Source organism: Phaethon aethereus (genome assembly GCF_964289735.1).
Source record: "Phaethon aethereus genome assembly, chromosome: 1".
Lineage (NCBI taxonomy): Eukaryota > Metazoa > Chordata > Aves > Phaethontiformes > Phaethontidae > Phaethon > Phaethon aethereus.
Window position 1 is genome coordinate 2,001,042 of NC_138575.1, and position 24,092 is coordinate 2,025,133.

Consider the following 24,092-nt stretch of genomic DNA (forward strand, 5'->3'; position numbering starts at 1 on the left):
TAACTGAATCCCAACCTGGATTCGTTAAATGCTGCTGGTTATTAAATCATATGATGTGAGCTATCCAGCAGGCTGCACCCTCCGCTTTTGAATGGGTTAACTACATGGGTTGCTCAGCACCCACTCACAACCCTGCACCCCACACCATGGACATTTGCACAGAATCCTACCCATTCCTACCCATCCATCCCTCACTCCTCACACATGCGGTTTTGGAGTGGGTTTTTTCCTGTGTCCACACAGACAAGGAACACGCAGGGATGACTGTAGAAGAGACACTCACTTGTTTTCCCCTTGACAGCTGTTGACTCCCCAATGGCATCTGCATAGACGGCCCTCACCGTGAAGACATACTTGGTGTTGGATTTCAGATCAGTCACCAGCACAGTACTTTTGTCACCATCCACTACAATCTGTCACACAGGGAGCAAAGGACATCATTACACCTCCATGACAGTAGAAGACCCCCATATTTGCAACGGGTTAGGAGCATGAGGCTTCACATTTGGTGCAAAATGACTTCCATGAGCAGGAGCCTCTTAAAATGCACTAACTCAGAACATTGCGATCCTCAGATGATATCCAGGTTCATGATGGACATAGCATACCCAAGGGTGGGTTTCACGGGATAGCCCAGAAAAAACTCCACGAAGACAACAGAGTGCATAAGGGTGGTCCTCAACCCCCTTGAAGTAAATGGAGGAAAAGCAACCATCTTTCACAAAGAAAGTTTCTTTTAAGCTCATAGAGGGAGATTTCAATATAACATGAGGGCAATAGAGGTGGAGACACAACTTCTGTGTTTTCACTCTGTTCTTATGAGAGTCTGAAGCAGCCAAGGATGATCATTCTTGTTAAATACAATCTTAATAATTAATACAATTAATAATCTTAACTTTAATAATTTATGCTTTCATAGCTTTGTTCTATTATTAGAAATAAAAGCTTTTACGCATACATCTTCTATCCTTCAATCTTGCTCTCAAACTTTCTGCAGTGACGAAGCTGAACCAAAGTGAGCTGGCACACATGGCAGCATCCTTCACACAAGGACACGGCACATCCAAAACCTAAACACGTGGAGATCTTACCAAGCTGAACAATCTTGGCAGCAAGAGGAACAGGGGATGCTGCTAGGGAAGCTGGATGGGCTTATGTGAGAGGTGGTATCACAGAGGTAAGGAGAGAAAGAGTGTTTCCCATGGACCTGTTCTTATCACCCCAATGGAATTTGTACCAGTTCATGTCGCATCCTTCCTCCACCCTACCTTCCCCTCTGTCACTCCCAGAAACTCCATCTCATCACAACAGCAATGCCAAAATTAGCAGGAGCAATCAACACACCTGAAAATCCGACTATCTATGGACTTTCACTTCAAGCTTCAGGAATTTATGCCAATGCACTGGGCTGTGACCGGGATGGCTGAGGGACATGCTGCCATCTCCTAACCAGGCTGTGCCATCAGCAGCCTCAGCAGAGGACTAACCCCTCACACCAGGACCTGCAACTGGTGCTCTGCAAAATGGGAATGCAACTCTACCTGCCGCTGGTCCTCCGAAACTGGCTGCCCCGAAGGCAGCAAGGGATGCAGATGGACACGGTACCCTGTCACCCTCCCTGTAGCTGGCACCCACGTGAGTCGCAGTGAGCTGTGGCTGTGCTCAGTGACATGTAAACCCCGGGGGCCGATGATCTTCTCAGCTGCAAAAAGAGAAAGGAAAGGCCTTTGGTTTGGAGCATGATGGTACCAGTGCTGTACATGTGCAAGCTGTTCATTGATGGAGTCAACATATTCAGTGCAGAGAAAGCCTTGGGTATAGATGGCACTCACTTAGGTTGAGAGTGTAAGGGCAGCTGGGATCTGTTTCCAGGCCCAAGAATGGAAAACAAAACTGGTCTGGCTGTATTTGCCCTGTGAACACCTGCTTTATGCATAGGGCATCAGCTCCTTCCCGCCTTTCTCTTTACTGCCACCAGAGAAGAGTCTGCCAGAAAGCTTGAACTCTCCATGAAACGTCACAGGAAGCACTGAAGTGCTACAGAACCACAGAGAAATCAAAAAGAGACCCTTTAAGGATTCGGGTGAAGTTCTCCCAAGCTCTGCCCCCAAGCTTTTAACTAATTTCCTGAGTTTGTGTGCCAAGATGGGGGCAGGAATTCATTGCCATCACCTCTGGATTCACTGCAACATCAATATCTCTTTGGGGAGAGATCTAGATCTCTTTGGAGATCTCTTTGGCTGCTCTTTGCATCTTCTGCAAGGAATGAAGTTCCTCTTGAGACCCTAAGCTGTGCTGCTGGAGGCCCATGACGAAAGTCCCCAAGGGGCAGAAATGCCGCCCCAGCCCATTGTTGCTCCTTTTATTTGAATGGGCAGCAAGACTTCCAGGATCCAGCATCACTAGACAAACCACGGAGATGCAGACACAAGCAAAACACACAGGACCACTGACCCCCAAGCAATAGATGCTCCATGAGCTGGCTGCTCCTCTAGGGTCATCCAACCCCTAAAGCTCCCTTGTGATGAACAGAGGGGATGTGGGAGGTCCATCTTCGTGGTGTGGCTGCCATGTCCAGGGACTGGGAAGGGGCTGTTTCGAGCAGGTGGAAAGCAGGATAAAGGGAGAGCCTGTACACACCTTGCACAGTCTGCTTGATGGGCCATGGTGGCTCTGAGGCAGTGAAACAGAGCCTTCGAGAGAGCTTATGGGCCACGTTGTGGAGCAGGTGGAAATCATCAACATAAAGTACATGCTCTGTGGTGGGCTCTGAAGCTATTTTTTTCAGTTCCTTCTTGTCAGCATCCTTAATTCCTAGAAGAAGAAAAGAAGAGGAAAGGAGGACATCAAACACCATCCCTGGGGCAGGCCAGGCATTGGCAAGGCCTGTCAGGAGCAAGTGGGAGCAACCTGCTGGCCTTTGGGTTTTACAGCAGCTTTGCAGTCACGTTGCCCACGGCAAAGGATGAAACAAGGAATGGACTATCAAGCTGGACAGGCAGTGGTGGAGCAGATGAAGCCTCTTTCATCAAGGAAAAGAGGTCAAGGTTTTCTCCAGAGGCATGTTAGAGATTGTCCCAGGGTATTCAGCTGCTCATGGGCCTAGAGGTGGAAAGCTCTCTTGGGGTGGAGAGTGAAAAGGAGCAGGGCAGGATCTGGCCTCATCCTTCCCATTGGATACAGAGACATTTGTACCCTTCTGATGGATGAGCAGACAATGGGACTTTGGGAGGCTGTGTGAAAATTGCAGGCTTTTCCTGTGGTTGAATTAAAAAAAAAGGGGGGGCGAACCCCAACAAACCAACCCTCCCTAATTTTCACTTCTCATTTGTCCAAATGGACTTAGTTACTCTCTATAATGAAACACCACCACCCTCTTCTCCCCTGAAATGTTTGGTGAAGGGAAGGATTTGACTTGTAATTTGACTTAACTCTTAGGGGAAGGGGGGGCACTGAAACTTTTCCTTGCCCATGGAATTATTCTGATGGACATTTTAAATGTAGCTGAGGTTGGTCTCTCAACCCCATTAAGAGAAACCTTCAAAAGTAAAAACATTTCATTTTTGAAAATGTCACATCAAAACATTTTGTGTTTTATGGAACTATTTATTGAACTCCTCCTGAATTCGCAAGTAGTTTTGACAGATGCAAACCCTCAGGTTTCCACTGAATAAATCAGCTATCCACAACAACAAAAAATACCCAAGCACAGCACAGATGTGATTTTCCTGTACTTGCAGTAGTTGCTAGTGACTGAACCTGGGGATGGGTGCAATTTTTAGAGGTTTGTGCATCAGGAATCTTCCCCAGGGTGTAGACCGTGTGTTGGTGCGCACACCGTATTTGGTGTAACTTAGTGTGTTCGTACGTACCTACAGCAAACACTGTCACCCCCCCATCCTGCAGGGCCCGGGCTTCATTTTCAACTGCGTCGCTGGATTTCCCATCTGTGATCAAAACAACTACCTACAGGAATTGGCATAAGAGACAGAGAATGAAAGAGCACAACATGAGGAGAATCCAGAGACAGTTGCAGGATTTTGACACTGACAAGCCAGACCTTGGATGAAGTCCATCTCTCTAAAGGGATGGGCAGTTGAAAATAAATCCTTTGATAACCTACACCTCTGGGGTTAGTCACATGAAATCAGCTTTCATGAGCATGAGCTGTGAAGGAAGCAGAGCATGAATGCTGCTGCTCATGTCAGCATCTTCTCTGCATGTCTTCTCCTGCCCAACTGTGTCTCACCTCTGCTTGGGGCAGTAACTCTGGGTCCAGAAGGTGATCAATGCCAGCACAGAGAGAGGATTCACCCCTACAAGTCCACAAGAGCATCTCTCATAGAAGGACTCAGCTACACCTTGGACAACACACTTGGCCACCAGCACCTGGATGGTGCTATCAGGTGGTAAGAAAATCTCTCAGCCACAGCCTGGGTTTAAACGACAGCCAACTCAGCAACCCCAGACATTTCAAGCTTTTTGGGGAGTCCCGTGTCAGATCACGTAGCAGGAGGTATGGCTGGCACATGGGATACTATAATGAAGACACACCTTGCTGCAACACCTAAGCAGGTGGTTGAGGCGAGTAACACATCCCACCTGTAGCATCGTGTTCTCCCTCCTGCTCTGTGACACAAAACAGGTCTCATTGACCACACTGATCACACTACTCTGATCACAGGGATCACACAGACCACATTTGGCATGCAGGATCTCAGAGCAAAGGAGAAGGTGCTGCACCAAGCTGCAAATGTGGGAGGCCCATGAGAGGCAAAAGCTGGCTGTGATAGTTTCAGATACAATTCGTGGGGTTTATCCACTCCCCATGCGGCTGCCCCCTTCTTGATTTCAAGACCATCTACCACCAGAGCAGAGCAGAGTGAACTGTTTCATACAGCCTGCAGAGCACAACAGAATGCAACACCTTCTCTTTAGCATCCTCAGCATCCTCAGAGCCCCTTAGATATTATGAACAAAATAATTTCTTAAAAAATGATCTGAAGAAACCAATGACCCAGAACAGATGTCTGAAAGGTAAAGACACTGCAACGTGTCTGCTTTTTGAGTAAGATGCTGACTGTACTGCCACTCTCTGTAACCAGAGTGGATGGCAGACTATTAGCAACAGCTGCCTGCACCAATACCACAACTCGTCTCCGTGTCTTAATCATGCCGTGAGCCTGCTCAGTTAGCTTATGCAGTAGCTGTAGACATAGCACTTCAGGACATGGTTTAGTGGGCATGGTGGTGGTGGGTTGACGGTTGGACTTGATGATCTTAGAGGTCTTTTCCAACCTTCATGATTCTATGATTCTAAGTGCCCTGAATTTGGGTACTCATTTGGAGGCATTTAAGATTAGAGCACTGGGTCCTTCTGCAATCCATGCAGAAATATGAGCATTTTAAAAAAGTGAGTCAGTCCTTTGAAAATCTGGAGGTGCCTGTCCCAAAAATCAGATGGGGTAAATAAAACCCAACCATCTAATTTATGCCTTCAGGTAAAGAAGTTAGAGGTCTGATACCTGCCAAGGATGACACCAGGGAAGTCATCACAGAAGGTTGCTTACCTTTGCCGCATCCTCTCGCAGCATGTCCAGGCGAGACATGGTGTGAGCCGCAAAAGCCAGAGCTGACCCTGTTTTCAAGCTGCCACCTTTGAGGGAGAGATCCTGGATTGCCACCAGCATTTCTTCAATGGTCACGTAATCTGTGAGCTCAATACTCATCCTAGGAATGAGAAATGGGGCAATACGGGTGAATAAGGAGCAAGAAAACACTATTGTTGCAGCAAGGATGCATTGCTAATAGTAACAACCAGCAATAATGTTGACATTTAGCTGGTCACAATAGGCTCATATCTGTAGTCACAGAATCACAGAATCATTAAGGTTGGAAAAGACCTTCAAGATCATCAAGTCCAAACATCAACCCAATACCACCATGCCTGCTAAACCATGTCCTGAAGTGCCATGTCTACATGTTTTTTGAATACTTCCAGTGATGGTGACCCCACCACCTCCCTGGGCAGCCTGTTCCAATGTTTGACCACTCAGTAAACAAATTTTTCCTAATATCTAGTCTAAGCCTCCCCTGGTGCAACTTGAAGCCATTTCCTCTCATCCTATTGCTAGTTACTTGGGAGAAGAGACCAACACCTACCTCACCACAACCCCCTTTCAGGTAGTTGTAGAGAGCAATAAAAGAAGAGAGTCCTCTTCACAGTTGTCAAGGGAGTCCAGGGTATGCGCCCCAGCGCCCTGTTACCACAAAATGCTATCTAGAATTAGATGGTGGGGAATTTCTTGTGCCTGCATTAAATATCAGCCTCCCTCCCCTGAAAGAGTCCCCCATGGTCAAGCACCTCTAGACTCTGGTGACACTGCTGGGGGTTGAACTCTTGCTGTGCTCTTATAATGGTTCAGCAGAGCAGCAAGAGCTCTTTAACCATGGGGACATAGTTGCTCGTCTAGAGCTATAGTGCTATAGAAACCTGGGTGCTGGTGGTAGAGGATGGACTGACCCACCTTGGTTTCTCCCCATAGAGTGCCACTGCCAGCCGGATGCCTCCTTTGCCCATCACCACATTCTCGAAGGAACGGGCCATGCTGATGATGAAGTCCTTGACCAGCCAGTATCTCTCCCTCTCTGTGCCCTCTGACTGCCCCACAAGGAACAAAATGTCAGCCACCTCCGCCGTCCTGCATGCTGAGGGAGAAGAGGGGCAAGAAGGCTCATCTCACACCATGCAATAAGCCAGCCAGGAGATAAACCCCACTGAGTCATGAGAACCCCCAAGATACTGCAGCTAAGGAAAACAGACCATGCTTAGGCCCAGTGAAGTGGGTAATCATGGGCTTCCCAGAGCAACAGGCTGCTTTGTTCTCTTTAATTTCCTCATAATTACCCGTTTTATTGTTCTCACCCAGGGGAATTTTCTCATTTGAACCACAAACACCAAGGCCCAGATCCATCAAGGCATGCAGGTCTGTAGGACACGCTGGAAGCAAGTGGATGCCTGGGGCTTCCATATGCCCACAGGCAGACATCAACATCTGATACACACACAACTGAATTTTGGGAACGTGGCAGCTCTGCCACCCCACCAACCTTCCTGGGCTTCTTGCGTCAGGGTCTCCAGAGCCAGCGTAAGAAACCCATGCAGACATGGGGCCACCTGGCCATCCATGCTTTGCCAGCCCTAAAACAACCCAGTCTTCCAGTCCTGCACAGAGTGAGCTCAGGATGCTCCGTGCATTCAGCTCTGCAATGCTCCCCTCTTGCCAAGCTGCCAGAGGCTCCGAGCATGAAAAGTATCTTGTGCAAAGAATGAACAATTTGAGCGTTTTTTCTGTACAAAGCCGGAGCTATCTGATGACAGCTGGCAGGGAAGGGACAGGTGTACAGGGAAATTTGTTTAATGAACATCAAGGCATCTTCCCCTTTACAGTGTTCAGTCTCAATTGAATTTCATTTTCTTTAAGCACCCGATAAATATATTTCATGGACAGAAATCTGATGACTTTTAGGGACGCTTAAATTAGTGAGGGCTCTACAAGGGAAGTTCAAAATTTACATTTTCTTTGGTGTTTCTCTCCCTTGCAGATAGATGCTGAGTTATTACTGTAGGGCTTCTAGAACACAGGCTGCGCTGGCTGCTGGAGGAGGGCTTTTTGTATTGCAGACTTGCTCACCAGGACTGAGCTCAACTTCTTTGATTTTTTTTTTTTTTTTTTTTCATTTTGTGTCACTGCTGCTTTGGACTTCACCCGGCTACTGCCTTGACTTTCAGCTGCAGGTCTGGAAATCAAGTCACACCCAACCAGCCTGCAGCGATCGTTCCAGTTTGCTGGGGAGATGCACTAGGCGGGTTTCTCATGCTCCTGCTGCAATGGAAACCCTGTTTTAGCTTGATCTCTTCAATTTAGACTTTTCTATAAGCAGGCTCCCCAAAGGGCTTGGGAAGATGCAGGTTTTGTGCTCTCCTTCATTGTTGTGTCCCTAGTCCATCCTCTTTGGCCACACAGCAGGATGGAGGATCACTTGCCAGCTGCGGATAGATGGCAGTCCAAGGGCCTTTGTTAGCAAAGGCTTTTTGGTTTCTTCATCTTTCTTTGTGCCTCCTGACACTGAGCTCTTCATGACTTAACAGTTCTGTTTACTGCAGAAATATAATGACTGGCTCTTTTTTGTTTAACTTGTACTCAGCTGGGAATATAAAGCATTTTCCCTTGACAAAAATGGGAGACAATTATTTCAATTTTCCTTCCTAGAGCTCTCTCTTGAGTCCTCCCTTCCCCTCTCAATGCTCTGTAAGTGTTTTTCAGCTGAGATGTCAGGGGTGCCTTGGAGGCAGCTCAGCTGCTAATAGCAGATCATCACTCTTTTCCCAGCTGCCGCTTCTATTTTGGATCTACTCCTTTCCCCTCGCTTGGACCTTGATGTCCCTGTTCCCCTAGAAGGACTCAGGGAAGGCAATGCCAGTCCTTGGCTCTGACCTCAGCACTGGTGGAAACTGTTCAACAGCTTCTCAGAGTAACCACAACCTGTATTACCACAAGAAAAATCCCAACGAAGGTTCAACAAGATGGAGAAGACCATCCACCAGCCCTCCCAAAATCACTCACCTCTTGGAGCTACTCAAGGCAGTGCAGACAGCTTTTCCTGGGAGATCTGGATTTTTGGCCCTGATCCAGAAAACATACTCAAAATGCCGTTGGTATCCGAGGGTCCTTTGCTACCTACCTCTCCACATCCCAAATCCCCAGAAAGCCTCCTCCATCCATGCCTGGCCCCTCAGAGCCTCACTCACCCTGCACAATGCTCCTGCCCTCGTTTGCAGGGATAATGACAAAGACAACAAGCAAGAGCTCCAAGGGATTAAAAAGGGCAGGATTGTGCCCCTTTCTCTATAAAGTGGCAACAAGAGCCCATTCTGTGAGATGCTGGGCCAAGAGCACCTTTCGGGCTCAGCTTGGCAATAAAACCCAAGCATGTTTGTGCTGCTTGGATCAGGTACCTGAGGCTGTCATTGGAAACATGTGATGTTAAGCATATTTGGATTGGTACCTTCTGGAGAAAATACCAAGACGGACAGCTATATTAATCACAGGGGGATATGATTTTATTTGAAATTTTCCATGCACCTCCAAAATTACCACGTTTCATCAATCACAGGTTTGCCAGAGACATCTGTAAACGTTGATTTATTGCACTGTTCCCAGCTTTGAATTAAATAGCATTATAGTCAAGTATATTGGCTTAATTGACAGGCAGGAACTTAATCAAGTTAATTTTGTAGCTGATGCCAAAGCTTCCATTAACTCCTTGTTGAATTTATTGGATTTAGTCCAGGTGCATTTATACCTTCAAAGCCTGGGGGCTTGTTGCTGCAGAACAATTTGATGAGGGAGGACTTATTGGCTCATACACAACCCCATGACAGTCCTGGGAGTTCTGGATTAGCTTCATAGGATGCTCACAAGGAGCCTCCCCCTCCTGCAGGACCCTGAGCCTACAGAGGCATGCTATGGATCATGCTGTAGCTCCATGAGGCTCTTCTCTGGGGTACTTTTGTCTCCTACCTTTTGGCTCTGGCTCCTTCTCCCCAAAAGTCCTTTGTAGACTTGCACAGGCAACAGGGAGCCAGGGAGGAGTTGAGTTGTGCTGTTTCGACTCCCTAAACAGTAGCAGGATGCCTCAAGAATTTCTTGAAGACTTTTCTCTCATATCTTCTGTGTGGTGGCCTGTACCAGCTTTTGGTGATCAGAAGAGGAATCAGGTTGGGACAGGTTTTCCCTTTCTCCCCACCTTCCTCTGGAGCAGCTGAGGTGGGACAGTATCAGAGGCAGGACAGCAAGATTTCCTGATTTCCCCATAAACCCAAGTGCAGCAAGTCAGGTCCTGCCTGCCTTTTGCGGCCAGCTGAGATGCTCTGTTAGCCAGACAATCCTGACCTAAAAGGACCCTATGCAGAAGTTAAAAGGCATTGGCACTACAGCTCCACCCTGACAGCATCTGCGTACGTATCCATGACGTTAGGCGAAACAGCTGCTTGAAAAAGGTCATTTTTCTCCCTGATGTGTCTCAGCATCACCCCCAGCTGCTGCATTCATGGTAGCCCACTTGTCACATACCTTCATGAACAGCCATGGCTCTGTACTGCACCACAGCCACAGCCAGGGCAAGGATCTGGGAATACAACATTTTCCTTTTCCTTGGGAAGAAGCTCCTTGATTCCTGGAGTCAGCACGCAGCCTGGAGAGTCATTCATCTGCAGCAGAAAGAGGTTTTGATGCATGCCATCCAAGTACAATGCTCCCACCTGCCTACAGTGGCAAGGGAAGCTTTTCTCCAGCTATGAAGGCTCATCTTGGCTTAGGCAATCAGCATTAAAGTCCATAAATCCACTAATTCCTCCATCTCTTTGCTGATGCTGGCTACAGGGAAGAGCTCAGCTTTGCTCCTCCAGCATCCTTCCCTAACAGCACCCTTCTTCAGGCAACAACCACCTTAGGCAATTAGTGATGTGATGAAAGAAGGAAGCATCTGCTGCCTCAACCACACAGGGAGGAAAGATCAGCCTATGAGCCTCGCTAGGAGATGACTGTAGACAGCAACCACCCACATTCAAGTCTTTATTAGCCTGTTTTGTGACTAACCTTCAGGTTCCTAAATCCAGGATTAACTGCCTCATGCTTGCTGCCCTTGGACATCCAGCCCACCATCATGGAGCCGCTGAAGGGGGCTGAAAGCTCTGGTTACTGCCTATGGACAGTTTAGTGACTACCCAAACAAATGCTGACTGCCCGTTAAGGCTACAGAAGTCTCCCTCTACAAAGCATGGACTTCCCTCTACGGTGCAACAACTGCAGCAGAAGTGGCATTGCCAGCAGGTGGTTTACTATTTTTTAATGGGCAATAAAAAGTTCTTCTGTTCTGAGCCTCATCTGCTTGTCTTGGGCTGAGCAGATTTCACATGGAGACATGGACTGCTTTCAGGGTAGAAATTACAGATGTGAGGAAAAGATGAGCTTGATGACTTCATCCAGCCTAGCTCTTTGCCAGAGTTGGATTGTTTCTTTCAGTTAACAACAGGCAACCTCAAAATCACATTGTATTATAGACTGGGTCCCTTTTCGAAAACAAGGCTGAGCTCCTGTGCACAGCCTGAGATAATCCCACCTAAATGGATCCCAAAACCAGCAAGATGAAGGTCAAGCAGCTGGAGCAGCCTGGCATGCATCTAGACTGCTGGGGCACCACGGCTGTGGTCACCTTGCCCATCACATAGCCACACCCATCTCTGAGACCCTCAGGACTTAAGTCCCCCTAATGTGCCTTCTTGTTTCTTACCTTCCCCTCTCTCTTCTCCTAATTGCTGGGTTTACCTGGATGTAATCAAGATCTCCGCTGTGCAGCAGTTAACCTGGGCTGTGTCCTTCCTTTGTAACTGCTGTCAAAACCTCTGTGTGGTGTGTGTGGTGCTGCCATTAGTTGCTGTGGAGATGGCTTTCAAAGCAAAAACACAGTCCTCCCCCCCACCAAACAAAAAAAAAAACCACCACAAAAAACCAAGCAAATGTAGGCTTTTTTAACAACAGGCATAAACAAGCTTCTAGAAAATCAAGTAATGGAAGAGGTGTGCCGAGTTGAGACCTAAGAAAACTAGGTTTTACCCCCACCTCTTTTGCAAGAGTTGTGTTACGAGCTTTGGCAAGATCACTCCATCACCCCTCAGATCCCAGCATCCTTCTTGCAATGCCAACCTGGCAGCATCCCCTTTTCCCTTCCCATTTAATCCTCAGCTCCCCAGGGCAGGGTCTGTCCTGGACCATAAGCAAACCCTGCATAGAGCAGGAAGGTAGCAAAACCTTTGTCTGGGCTTCTGATCTCAGTGTTAATAGTATTAAAAACATATGTCCCTGTGGAAATGTTCCTGCAGAGATCCTTATTTCAATGTTTTTCAAAAAGTGACTCCTTCCATCCTCTCTCCTCCTCTTTCTCCCATCATTCACACCTCCACACTTACTCCTGCCCAAAATACAATCTGAATGAAGGATAATTTAGCTTGTAAATACAACACACTCTTCTGAGAATCTCCATATCTAAGATAACACCAGAAATGCAATATAATATGTACTGAGATAGCTAAGGTAGATCCTTCAACAGCACATGTTCGTCACAACAGCTGGCACTGAAGCCTGCCCTAATGGTCTTACTGGTCTGCACAGGCAAGGCTCCCCAGTTCCTGCAAAAGGCACTGTGACCAGCTCACCCGGTCCTGCCCCAAAAATACCAGCTGCCTCATTGAGACAGAAGATCATCCTCCAAAATTTTGATTTTCCTAAGTGCCTCGTGAATCCCTGGTGCCGTGCCCGGGGCAGAGGAACCTGAATGTATTAGCATGTCCAGTGCCACATGTCACCCCATGGATCCTGCCTGGCGTCAAGGTCCTCTAGCACACACACCATCCCTGGAGGCCAACAGTGCTCATGGCCCTCATTGCCTTTAGCACCGTCACTAAGCTGTTCCATCAAATTAAGAGAAGACAGGTAGTAAATTAACATGCTCCAGACTCACCACCTTCAGAGTAGGTTTCTAAGTACCCTCTATCTTCAGACATGAGGCTTGATGTTTGACTTAAGCTAAATCATACCTGCTGCCTTTCCAAATGTGACATGTTCTCCTCTCCCACCTCACCCTCTCCATTCCTGACCTAAATCAAGGATGAAATTTCCTTGCTGCTTGAACCTTTGGGATAGACTGAGCTCAGAATGCATGGAAAATATAATTTAGAAAAAGCTTAAATGTTAACAGAAATCTCCGCTCCTCTTTGTAATTCCAAGGAAATACTGGTTTATTCTAAAAGGAGAATAAGAAAGCCCCTCTATGACAAGGCATGTGCTAATGTCATCCTACAACAGGTCTACTCCAGAGCATTGGCTTCCTTGCACCACCGGTCAGAGTTCTGACCCATGGGACAGGGGTATGTACTGCCGTGGATATCCGAGTGACATGGAGCCAGCAAGGGACAAAGGACAGAAGAAAAAGCACCTCTGAATCTTCAGCATTTGTTGCCCAAGTTCACACATATGCAGGAAATAAAAAAAGGCCTAAGCAACAAAAAGTAAGTCTAAGTTTCTGCCGTCACTTCAGGCAGCTAAGCCAAAGCACACTTTCTGCAGATAAATATTTGACAGGTAATTCTTCTTTTTTTTTCCAGCTCTGATATTGTTTCAGCTCGGAACAAATATAGTAAAAAATGCACATTAACATAGCAATAGAAAAATAGTCATATAAGGAATAAACCCTAGAAGTCTCCACAGAGGCAAAGAAAAAGCACGGTGAGCCCCAGGCCTCCAGTGAGTAAATGTTAATATCTGCAAACACAAAGACCCTGCAGGTGTAGAAAGGCTCGAGCTCAGAACAGTCACACCTTGAATTCACATTGCAGAGGTGAGGAAAAGGATGCAAAAGGGTTTCATAATCTGGGTGCCACAAACCGAAGACGTTTCCTGGCAGACGTTAATACATACATACATGTGTGCGTACAGGTTGAACATTTACATGTTAAATTTTTGAACGTGTTGAGTATTTCTAATTTTTATTACATATATTTTTATAATTTTGGTTAAAGCTATACTCTGCCTTCTAGCAGTGAGCTGCAGATGCTCACTGGGGGTGAAAACCTACCCAACTCCTACCGCTGCGTTGCCAGCAGGGATCCTTGATGGATGATTGCAGCACATCAAGATTACAGATGATCCCAAAGTCAAGGGCACTGTTCTCTGACTTTAAAAGGAAAATGACTAATTTTCTCTCTTGTTGCTCCCCTTTCTGATTCCTTCCAAAATCCCACTGCTTTTAAGAGTTCACCTGGGTATGAAATACCAGCCCTAGGTGAGAAAAGGCAGTGTGGGCCATTTCTATCACGGTGAAGAGCTGCTCTGCAGCTTCCAGACACTCACTGCAACACCTCCCTCCATCCACAGCCCACCAGTGGGCCAAGATCACACCTGGGTTTGTGCCTTCCATGTGCTCAATCTTTCAGGATATGATATTTGGGTAACAGGGCTGATGGAGGACTGCCATTTGCTCTACTGTCATTGTCCCACTCAGGGCAGCTCAGTTCGCTTAGAGCCACCAGCTCACTCAGGTGCCACCATGATGCTCATTATGTACATTCCATCTTAGAAAACTTAAATCCAGCAAGTCTTAGCTGATCTTTGCAGACACTGTCTCCCATCTGTCCTTGCCAAAGACCTCCTAAACTGCTACAGAGAGCTCGAGAGAAACCTCATAGGGGCAGGGAAACGACCCCATAAACTTCAGGGTTTTGCAAGGAATCCCAGCAATTTCCTCGACCTTTTACTGCTCCCTGGTAAATAATTTATAGGGGCAACTTCTCTGGGTTTTACAGTTCCTTGAACAAATTGCCTCCAAATCCCATAAAGTTGATGGACCAGGTTCTCCCTTTACCTCACCTGGATCAGATGACAGCTGTGGGAAGCCTGACAAGATGCAAGAGGGTAAGAGAGTTAAAAAAGCAGGTCTTATGTACTTGCAAGTAGTGCCAGCAGCTGGGCTGTTCCCCTCCATTTATTCTTCCTGTGTCTATGTTTGCAATAAACTCTTCCTTTTTCTTTTACTTTTTTCCAACAAATTTTGGGATAAATAAATAACCCCTGCCAACAAGGTCTGTCTAAAAGGGATGAGGCCCAGTGGATTTGCAGTCTCATCCAGCTGGTGCCTGGCTCCAGCTGCATCTCACACATCTCCTGCCCCAGGATCACCCATGCCAGATGCTGCTAAGTCCATCCACCAAATAACTATCCCTGTCACATACCGACACAAAAATGACATTACAGAGCTGCATCTGGGCATGCCTAGCCTTCCCAGGGGATCCATGTCCCAGCACCCACCAGTGTGCCATAGCACATGTCACACAAGCAGACAGACCCTCTGCCTCACGACCTAGCAAAATATTGACAATTTCAGCCAAATCTGACAGAGGGAAGCAGGTCTCAAATGTTTTCATACAAGACTCCTGAAAACAGCCAGCTAGACAGAGGAAAGATACCCTATTGGCAGCTCCCTCTGGAAGACTGCAGCCTGAGCACAGCCTTCTATTAGCCAACAAAGAATCCACAGGAGCACCTCCTTACGAACGCTCCAGCTAAAGCCAAGGCTTCAGCTGCATCTCACCTTACTAGACATCACTGTACACAGCCCAGCACACCAGAGCTCCTGTTCATGCAGCACTGCCAGGCACATCACAAAATCAGTCAAGATATAAGACATAAGGAAGACATTTTATATCATGAGGGTGGTGAAACCCTGGTCCAGGTTGCCCAGAGAGGTGGTCGATGCCCCATCCCTGGAAACATCCCAGGTTAGGTTGGACGGGGCTCTGAGCAACCTGATCGAGGTGAAGATGTCCCTGCTTATGGCAGGGGGTTGGGCTAGATGAGTTTTACAGGTCCCTTCCAACCCAAACCATTCTATGATTCTACGAAAAATCCTATGGAGAGAGATCCCAGCAGCCCTGCAAAGAGATCACACTGAGATATGTAGCTGAAATATAGAGATTGGCCTGAATGGAGAATTAATAGAAACTTCAGGATGTGGAAGCACCAGTGAGACTGGCAAGAGAAGGGGTGGAGATGAGCCAGGGATTGACGGTACCAGCATTAACAGGTCACCGAGATCCCAGCACATCTACATGTGATTTTGCACGATATTTGGATGGGGAAAAACAAGGCACAGGCTGCACCGACTAAAACAAAGGACAGAGTCAAACCATTGAATGGCAAGATGAAAAATAAAAACAAGGGTTCGAGGCTTAAGACACCAGCAAAGAAGCAAAGGATGCAGTAAATCCTAACAGCTCACAGAGGTGGACAGCAAAGGTCACAACCACTGTCAGCTCCAAAAAGGTACCGACAGCTCATCCAAAAGCAGCATGTTGTCACCAATGTAAAAAACCTCAGGAGATAGATAGGATGAAAATGCAATAGCTGGTGTCAGTTAGAGGGTCTGTCTGTTTTGCAAGCAAATGTGTTCATAATTTGCTGCCGGGGAAATGCCGGTTCTCTCCTTTGGCTTTGAAATGTTCGTATGGAAAAGCCTGGTCGGGGCATTCCTGCGGCTCCTCTCCTGTGATTAGGCACCATTTGCTGCCAGAGAGTTAAAGACATTTTCAAACCTCAAGGAAAATGGTAGATTTGTATGGCAGGAAAAGTCTGGTTAAACACAGGTTGTTCCTTGCTTGACAGAAATAAGCCTCAGGGGGTCAAAAGTTTACAGTCTCTTTTTTAATGGAGTTAATAGTTTTTTATGGTAATTGATTTCTCTCTAAATCCCTTGAATACAGAATTCAAGCTGTTTTCGTAAAGAAATACAAACGCATTGACTTGTTGGTAGTTGAAATATCCAGGAGCAGCTGGAGGGGCTGATCCACAGGGAGGAGATGCTCCCTTTGCAAGCAGAGGTGCAAAACAGTACCGAAAACCAGAACTACAATCAAGTCCAAAGGGGCTGGATTGTCCCCAGTCTTTTCGAAAGCCCCTTGGACACCTTCTCTCAGGCTAAACTCTGATTAGGCTAACACAGTCCAAACCCTTCAGAATTAATTACATGGATCAGGAGCACTAACTCCAGCTGAACATACTCAGGTCCTTCAGCTGGTGTGAGCTGGGAATGGCCATGTCCACCCATTTCATGCCATTCCTCTCGTGTGGGTATTCATACCCCTTTGGGGCTATTTTAATATAGGATTTTCCATTTTCTGGAAGATCCCTTTCACTACAGTGACAGTGAAGTTTTGGCCACATGACTAGGAAAGGAAAAATGAGATGTCCTAAATTCTTAAAAATACCAATAACTGGTATCAAAACAACAAGGCACCGCAACCAAAACCAGCCTCCAACCAGCAGTCCTGTGGTCAGCAGAGATTTTGGTAGCTCCTGGGTTGTGCACGAATGTGGTTTGTCTTTCCTGCCCATCGCTGATGCTTTGGCGTCTACATCCCCATCATTGAGTCAGTTGACTCAGCCCAGCACTCATAAGCAACTTTACAACACTGTGAAAGCAAGCTACCATCTCATGCAACTCTTGTATGAACAGATAAGTGAAAAATCAGTGGGCCTTTTGCTCATCTGCCTCAACATGATGCTTACCCAGATAATTCCCATCTCAAGTTTCTCCTCCATACAATGCAATTCTCCTGCTCTGAGACCTTGGGTGCCAGATGCCACGTGTACCTTGATCCCAGCACTGGGCTCGCCAAGGAGTCAGGGCAGGGTGCATTGCTGGGTGGCTCTGGTTCCTGAGATCCCTAACATCAGACCATCTAGTAGAAGGGGCTGCCAAGAAGTGATTTGATTTTTGTTTGCCCCCAAAAGCAACCTGCAAGCCCTACGCAAGCGATGTTCCCTACCCAAGGTACCTCTGTCCCCTGGGACTACTCACATTCCTGCCCAGGACATGCCTCATGGACCTCTCAGGAGAGGAAAGAGCAGCAAGCTTGGGCTCAGAGTCAGGAGGTCCCTCACTGGCACATGATGGTGCTAGCACCATGGAGCACAGTATTACAGCTGGACTCTCACGCTGGTTGCTGAGAGGAGGGACCAGGGCAGATGGATCCTCCAGAAACCTCCCTCCAGTCTCAGAGCTGCCACATGGCTTTCCAGACCCTATGTAAACACCACTTTGGGTAATTTAAGCTCCCTCTGCAGGACATGTTTGTAACTACAGCTTCACCAGCTCTCCTGGAATTAGAGAGCGATGCAGGTTGGACCCAAGAACCTACTTAATTTCCACTAAGAGAGGGGCACGGGCATCCTTAAGTGCAATAATGAAAGCATTTTGCATAGCCCCCATGGTTTCCCACCCCATATCTCCTATTGCTGTAACATTTGGGCAACACACAGACCAGTTCTGCCTATTACCAGTTTGCCCAGGACTAGTGGGTCAGGCAGAAGGGAAGGAAGCTGAGCTCCCCAAAGAGCCATGCTGGGTCCCTGGCATTCAGCCATTGTGCAGATTTGGCAGAGAAAGTGCAATGGTCCCTGCACAGCAAAGATGACCACAATCCCACCTAGGTTTCTGGTTGCAGTTCTCTCCATAAAGGGCTAAATGAGGTTTTTATCCACCTGACAACCTGATGCCACAGATGGCTGCATTTGGCCGCATGTGCTTTTTAGACCAAAGATTGAAGTCTGATCCAGCACCATTCCGGGTCAAGGTGTGTCCAGAACGAACATCCCAGAAGGAAGCCAGAGGAACATGGGTTAGGGTGTCCCTCATGAGGGCACCCACACAGCAGAAGCCGTTGTTGGTGGTGCAGTGATGGTGTTGGAGGCAAGGGGTGACAGCTCTGTTCGCCAACAGCCCTCCTGGGAGTCCCAGCAAACACCACATCCTCAGAGCTGCAGCTCCCCTCCCCTTCTCCAGATGCATCGATTCACCTTGCTCTCCTGGCAGACCTCCCTCTCAGCCCCAGGCAATTCTGCCATGAAACAGGAGGATTTTAAAGCAAGGAAACCTTTTCCAAGGAGCATTTTTACCCACATGCTGTAGTGTGGAGCCTGTTTAAACAGCAGCGTCAGCAATCATGAGAAACTGCTGCTCCTTGCAGAATGGCTGAACGGCTCCCCTTCCTCCCTCAGAGCAAGAGCTTTCAGAAGGTGTTTTGTTGGGCCTTTTTTAATTTATTAAATAAATACCATTGATTTCCTGATTTAAAGTGGTTGCACTGCATAGTAAAGTTTAACAGAGATGATGGGGAGAGAACGGGGGTAAATCTTGTGAGGCTGCTCAATAAAAGAAGGTGAAGTGAGAGCTGGAGGAAGCCTATTTTCCACTTCGGCACCCAGCTGAATGTGCCTGGTTTGGTCAAAGGCAGTGACCCACAAGGGCTGCTGGCCTCCCTGTCCCACCAACTTGAGGTTTAGACCCCAGAGATGTTGTTTCCCCAGGAAACGTGGTGGGGAAACGGAGGCCATGTATAAAAGCAGCTGGATTAACATCTCAATGGGTCTCCTGAGAACATGGCAAGTGTTGGCTATAAATCTCCTCTGGGGTGGGAGATGTGATGTGGGGAGGTTTCTGCCCCACCCTTTCCTCATCCATCAGGCTCCAGCACAGCTCCTCTGCAACTCCTGCAGTTGTTCCATCAGGGTCACACAACATGCAGCAAAGCACGGCTTAGGATTTGCAGGATTTGATGGAAACAGCCAGTTAAGGGCAAAACTTCATGGAGGAGAGACCTCCTTGGGTTTTTGGCCATTCTGGGGGGAGGGTCCCAAGGCCAATGAAAAGGTGGCAAGTAGCCGGAGATAACTGGCAGGTGACACCTCTTCCCCTGTATGGGACAGTTTGCAAAGTCATGTCCAATTGGGGCTGGTTTTTCCATCTTCCGCCTCCTGCAGAAACTATCCAAGCAGCATCCAGGAGCATTGGATGCAGCATTTCAGCTTAGAAGCACCAAGGAGAAAAGCAGAAAAATACCTTATGAGTCCTGGAAATGAAAGCCAGACCATCCTCTCCTTTCTTCTGCACCATGGTGACTCCCCACACACCAGGTTTTCATATTAACAATAGTAAAAATACCTTCTTGCCTAAACTTATGTGGTGGGTTGACCTTGGTTGGACACCAGGTGCCCACCAAAGCTGCTCTATCACTCCCCTCCTCAGCTGGACGGGGGAGAGAAAATATAATGAAAAGCTTTTCAGCCAAGATAAGGACAGGGAGAGATCACTCACCAATTAGTCACAAGCAAAACAGACTCAACTTGGGGAAATCAAATTAATTTGCCAATCAAACCAGAGTAGGATAATGAGAGATAAAACCAAATCTTAAAACACCTTCCCCGCACCCCTCCCTTCTTCCCAGGCTCAGCTTCACTCCCCATTTCTCTCCCTCCTCCCCTCTGGCGGCGCAGGCGGACGGGGAATGGGGGTTGTGGTCAGTCCATCACACATCTCTGCTGCTCCTTCCTCCTCACGGGGAGGACTCCTCACCCTCTGCCGTGCTCCAGCATGGGGTCCCTCCCACTGGAGACCGTCCTCCACGGACTTCTCCAGCGTGAGTCCTTCCCACGGGCTGCGGTTCTTCATGAGCTGCTCCAGCCTGGGTCCCCCACGGGTGCCGTCCTTCAGGAACAGGTGCTCCGGCCTGGGTCCCCCCACAGGTGCCGTCCTTCAGGAACAGGCTGCTCCGGCCTGGGTCCCCCCACGGGTGCCGTCCTTCAGGAACAGGCCGCTCCAGCCTGGCCTCCGCGGGGTCCCAGGTCCTGCAGCAAACCTGCTCCAGCCGGGGCTCCTCTCTCTCCCCACGGGGCCACAGGCCCTGCCAGGAGCCGGCCCCAGCGCGGGCTGCCCACGGGGTCACGGCCTCCTTCGGGCATCCCCCTGCTCCAGCGTGGGGCCCTCCCCGGGTGCGGGTGCAGATCTGCTCCCCCGTGGAGCTCCATGGCCGCAGGGGCACAGACGGCCTCCTCGTGGGCTTCCCAGGGGCTGCCGGGGACCCTCTGCTCCGGCGCCTGGAGCCCTCCTGCCCCTCCTGCTCTGGGCCAGGGGCTGCGGGGCTGCTCCACTCACACCTTCTCACTTCTCCCTCCGGCTGCAAATGCCACATGCCATTTCTTTCTTCCTCAACTCCGTTCCCCAGCGGCGCTGCCACAGTCGCCAATGAGCTCGGCCGTGGCCAGCGGCGGGTCCGTCTCGGAGCCGGCTGGCGTTGGCTCTGTCGGACATGGGAAGCTTCTGGCAGCTTCTCACAGAAGCCGCCCCTGCAGCTCCCCCCACTACCAAAACCTGGCCACGCAAACCCAATACAACTTAGAAACCTTTTGAAGCAGAAAGTCACAGTCAGGTGGTGGTTGTGAAGATCGTCTTCAGCCAGTCTTTCTTCCTCTCCAAGCAGCCCAGTTTTGGGGGGGGGGTTGGTGTTTTTCCTTGCAGAGCTGTTGCAAACAGCAGACCAGTTTTCTGCCCACCCCCAAACTCTCCTTCTTGGAGAAATGCCAAAAGTACAGTGAAGGTTTGGGGTGGATAACTCTTGCAGGAGAGTTTTGCTGGAGATCACTGCTCATCGGAGGTCTACATGAAACTGCCTCTGCTTCAACCCCAGCGGCCTCCCCGCTGGGCTTCTGATCCTAACACAGCCTTTGATGGCATCACCTGGGCACGCACCAGCTGAGAAGCATCACAATGTGAATCCTGCTTAAAAAATGAATAATACACTTGAAAGGTAGAAAGTTAAAAGAGAAGCAAGTAATAGCAGTCAAACAGTCATCAGGTACGTTCCCAGAAACAGGGAACACCTCGAAACCAGCTTCAACTCCTTTCTGCCACCTCCGTCCCGTTTAATGCTGAGCTTTGAAATGAGACACCCTGTTTCTGTCTGCGAGGCAAGGGGGGATCCTTCACCACGTGTGGCACAGAGACATAAGCTACCCACCAAACACGTATCACAGTTTTAAGGATATTTGCAGTGTCTTCACCTTACTGAGATCTGGAGCATTCGCAAGACAATGCTCATTAATCTGTCTCCCCACAACGGAGGGGGAAGGTCTGCCCCATGGGATTATGCATCAGTGGAGTCAAAGGCAATATTTCCAGGTGGGCATTCAGATGTTATAGACAAGGAGATAATAGATAGTGGTGGTGGGTGGAAAAAAAGGGTTAGGAAGTCAACTGATCAATGGATTGAGTGCTCGGCTGGCAGCCAGGTCTGTATTTCTCAGGTTACTCACACTTAGGCTGGATCTTTTCCAGGAAATGCTCCTTAGCATGACTGAAGGGACTGGGAGTTGGGACAAAGAAAACAAAGATCCCAGCCAGAGGTCCCGCATCCCCTGGGAGCCTCTTGGTTTTGTGGCAGGATAAAATCTCCAAGCAGATCCCTGTTGCCTCTAGGCCAATGCCATTTCACTGCTGCCAGCCGATTCGCTTCACTCTTGCCGGAATAAGGACCATGGCTGAGCGTGGCAGGAGCCAACAAGGGAAGAAAGGCTTGTGCATGGGACTTGCATGTCCCCATCTCCTGCTCAGGACCTTCTGTGGGCAGCTTGACGCTGCCAGTCTGCTCCTCCAAGCTCATGCAATCCCACAGAGACCCGCCAGGACCTACAGCCTAAGTCTATGCCCCCCTGCCCTGGTCAGGAGTCAGCCTCAGTGGGGTACCACAAGACCACCATAGAAGATGACACCTATGGTCTACGCTTGTACAGAGCCTCCTATGATGAGGATGGGCCCTGAATCTTCCCTATAGTCTCTTGACATGATCGTGATGCAAATTCCAGCTCCCCCCTTGTGTTGACAGTCCCTGCTGAAAGGGATGGAGCCGCCATAAATCTCACCTTCAATTTCTATTAAGCAAGTGAAACCCTTCCCAAATGCACCTTCCCATATTTCCCTGGATTTTCATGCTGCTGAGATGGCGCAACTAGATAGGCATCTTGATTTGGACTATTTTTGTCTCCCAGGTCTCACATGCAGCACTGACCGTGTTGCTGGGGCACTGAAGGAAGTGTGTTGTGACAGACAGACAGCACTGGTATAACTTGCCATTTTACTATATGCCTTTTTTTTTAAAACTCTCTACAAACTTGCTGTCCGGTGCAATCATATTTTATACACACCATAAACTGGTGTTAATGGTTAAGAGAGAACTAGCTCCCCGTATCCATCTAGACAGGTTAGGCTTTTTATGGACTGACTGCACAAAATCAGTGCATGAGGTGCTGGTGGGTACGCTGGTGGGCAAGTTGTACAAACAGGAGAGATCAGGCCATGGCAGCAGTGAAACCTTCCCAGAAAGCACTTATCTGTGGCACAAGGTCACAACTTGGCCCCTGCCACCAGGATGTCTTGGTGACTCTGGCCCATTTGCTCCTCTGGGATGCTCCCACCAAAGCTCCTGTGGATGTGGCTAACCCCATTTTGGATGTTTCTGTCTGTTCCTCGCACTCACTCAGAAGTCGCTGCTGTGTCTGTGCTCAGTCAAGACACAAGGGAAAGAGGATTTATGGACAGAGAATTGGAGAGGCTGAGTCAGAGGCACCCGCTCCCCAGCCAGGGCAAAAGCATCTTTCCCCAGGCAGGGCAAGAGCACCCAGTCCCCGAGCTGGAGCCCTCAGCAGCCAACCAGCGGGGTCCACGGGAGGATTTGAACCCAAACCTCTCACTTTTTACACTAATTGCTTTACTGCCTGCCTTCCACTCGAAGGTGAGGCCCGAGATGAACCCATCACCCACCTCTCACCACCACTTGCACCACCTCCCAGAAGCTGGAGCAGGCTGGAAACATCACTCATCCCAGCAAACAGTCGCACTCTGCACTACACTCATCCATCCTTCCCCCGCTCCCCCGACGGGCTTTCCCACTTACGCAGACCCGCACCGCCTGTTTGAGGAGCTCTGGTCCCTGCCAGCTACGAAATGGTCTCCCCAGGGGAAGTCCTTTTCCAAAGCACAGACCTAAAAGGTCCCCAAATTATATCTTTGCCCTGGCTCTCTCCAGCAGTGGTTCCAGGTCTGCTCCCCACCGTGGCTGCAAAGCCTTGGGTGGTGGCAGGGTGAACCTTCCTATAGACAAGGGGACTTCATGCCTGCATCGTTGCCTGGGGCAGTGGTCCACATGGCCGGACAAGGGAATTGGAGACGTCCTGCTGCATTTCTCCTCTTTCCCTTGTCCACTAACTGGAATGAGCAGGGTCAGAGGAAACCCCGCAGGGAGGCAGGACGATCTCAGAACCGCTGAAACTTGAGACAAGCCATGCTCGGCCTGGTAGCTAGGTAGAAAGCTAGGTAGAGAAAGCAGGCAAAGTTTCATACACATAAACCCTCTTTCAGCTGCAAGCCCCAGTGCACCAAAATTTAAGACCAGGGAGAGCTGACAGAGCTGCTCCAGTGAGAAACCCTTGAGTGGCTGCCGTTCAAACAGCCTCTGGAGAGGAAATATCACCCCAAGCATTCCCAGTCCTGCACTGTATAAACATCACACTCTCAGCCAGGCTGAGGACAGTACCAGGACCTGCAAGTGAGGGTGTGTCCCCATATTCATGTGCCAACCCTTCAAACAC

At 48.8% G+C, this 24,092-nt stretch overlaps 1 protein-coding gene across 1 annotated transcript in view; it reads right to left on the minus strand.

The window, feature by feature from the left end:
- LOC309416284 (uncharacterized protein) overlaps positions 1-10,206 on the minus strand; it is a gene marked incomplete at both ends in the record, with an annotated part of 107,006 nt that extends 96,800 nt beyond the window's left edge. Inside the window, 7 exons of the mRNA XM_082013841.1 lie at positions 284-413; positions 1,542-1,702; positions 2,641-2,814; positions 3,873-3,966; positions 5,571-5,730; positions 6,528-6,708; positions 10,137-10,206. Coding sequence (XP_081869967.1) covers positions 284-413; positions 1,542-1,702; positions 2,641-2,814; positions 3,873-3,966; positions 5,571-5,730; positions 6,528-6,708; positions 10,137-10,206 — 970 coding nt within the window. The remainder of the gene's footprint in view (positions 1-283; positions 414-1,541; positions 1,703-2,640; positions 2,815-3,872; positions 3,967-5,570; positions 5,731-6,527; positions 6,709-10,136) is intronic.
- Positions 10,207-24,092: the final 13,886 nt, after the last annotated feature.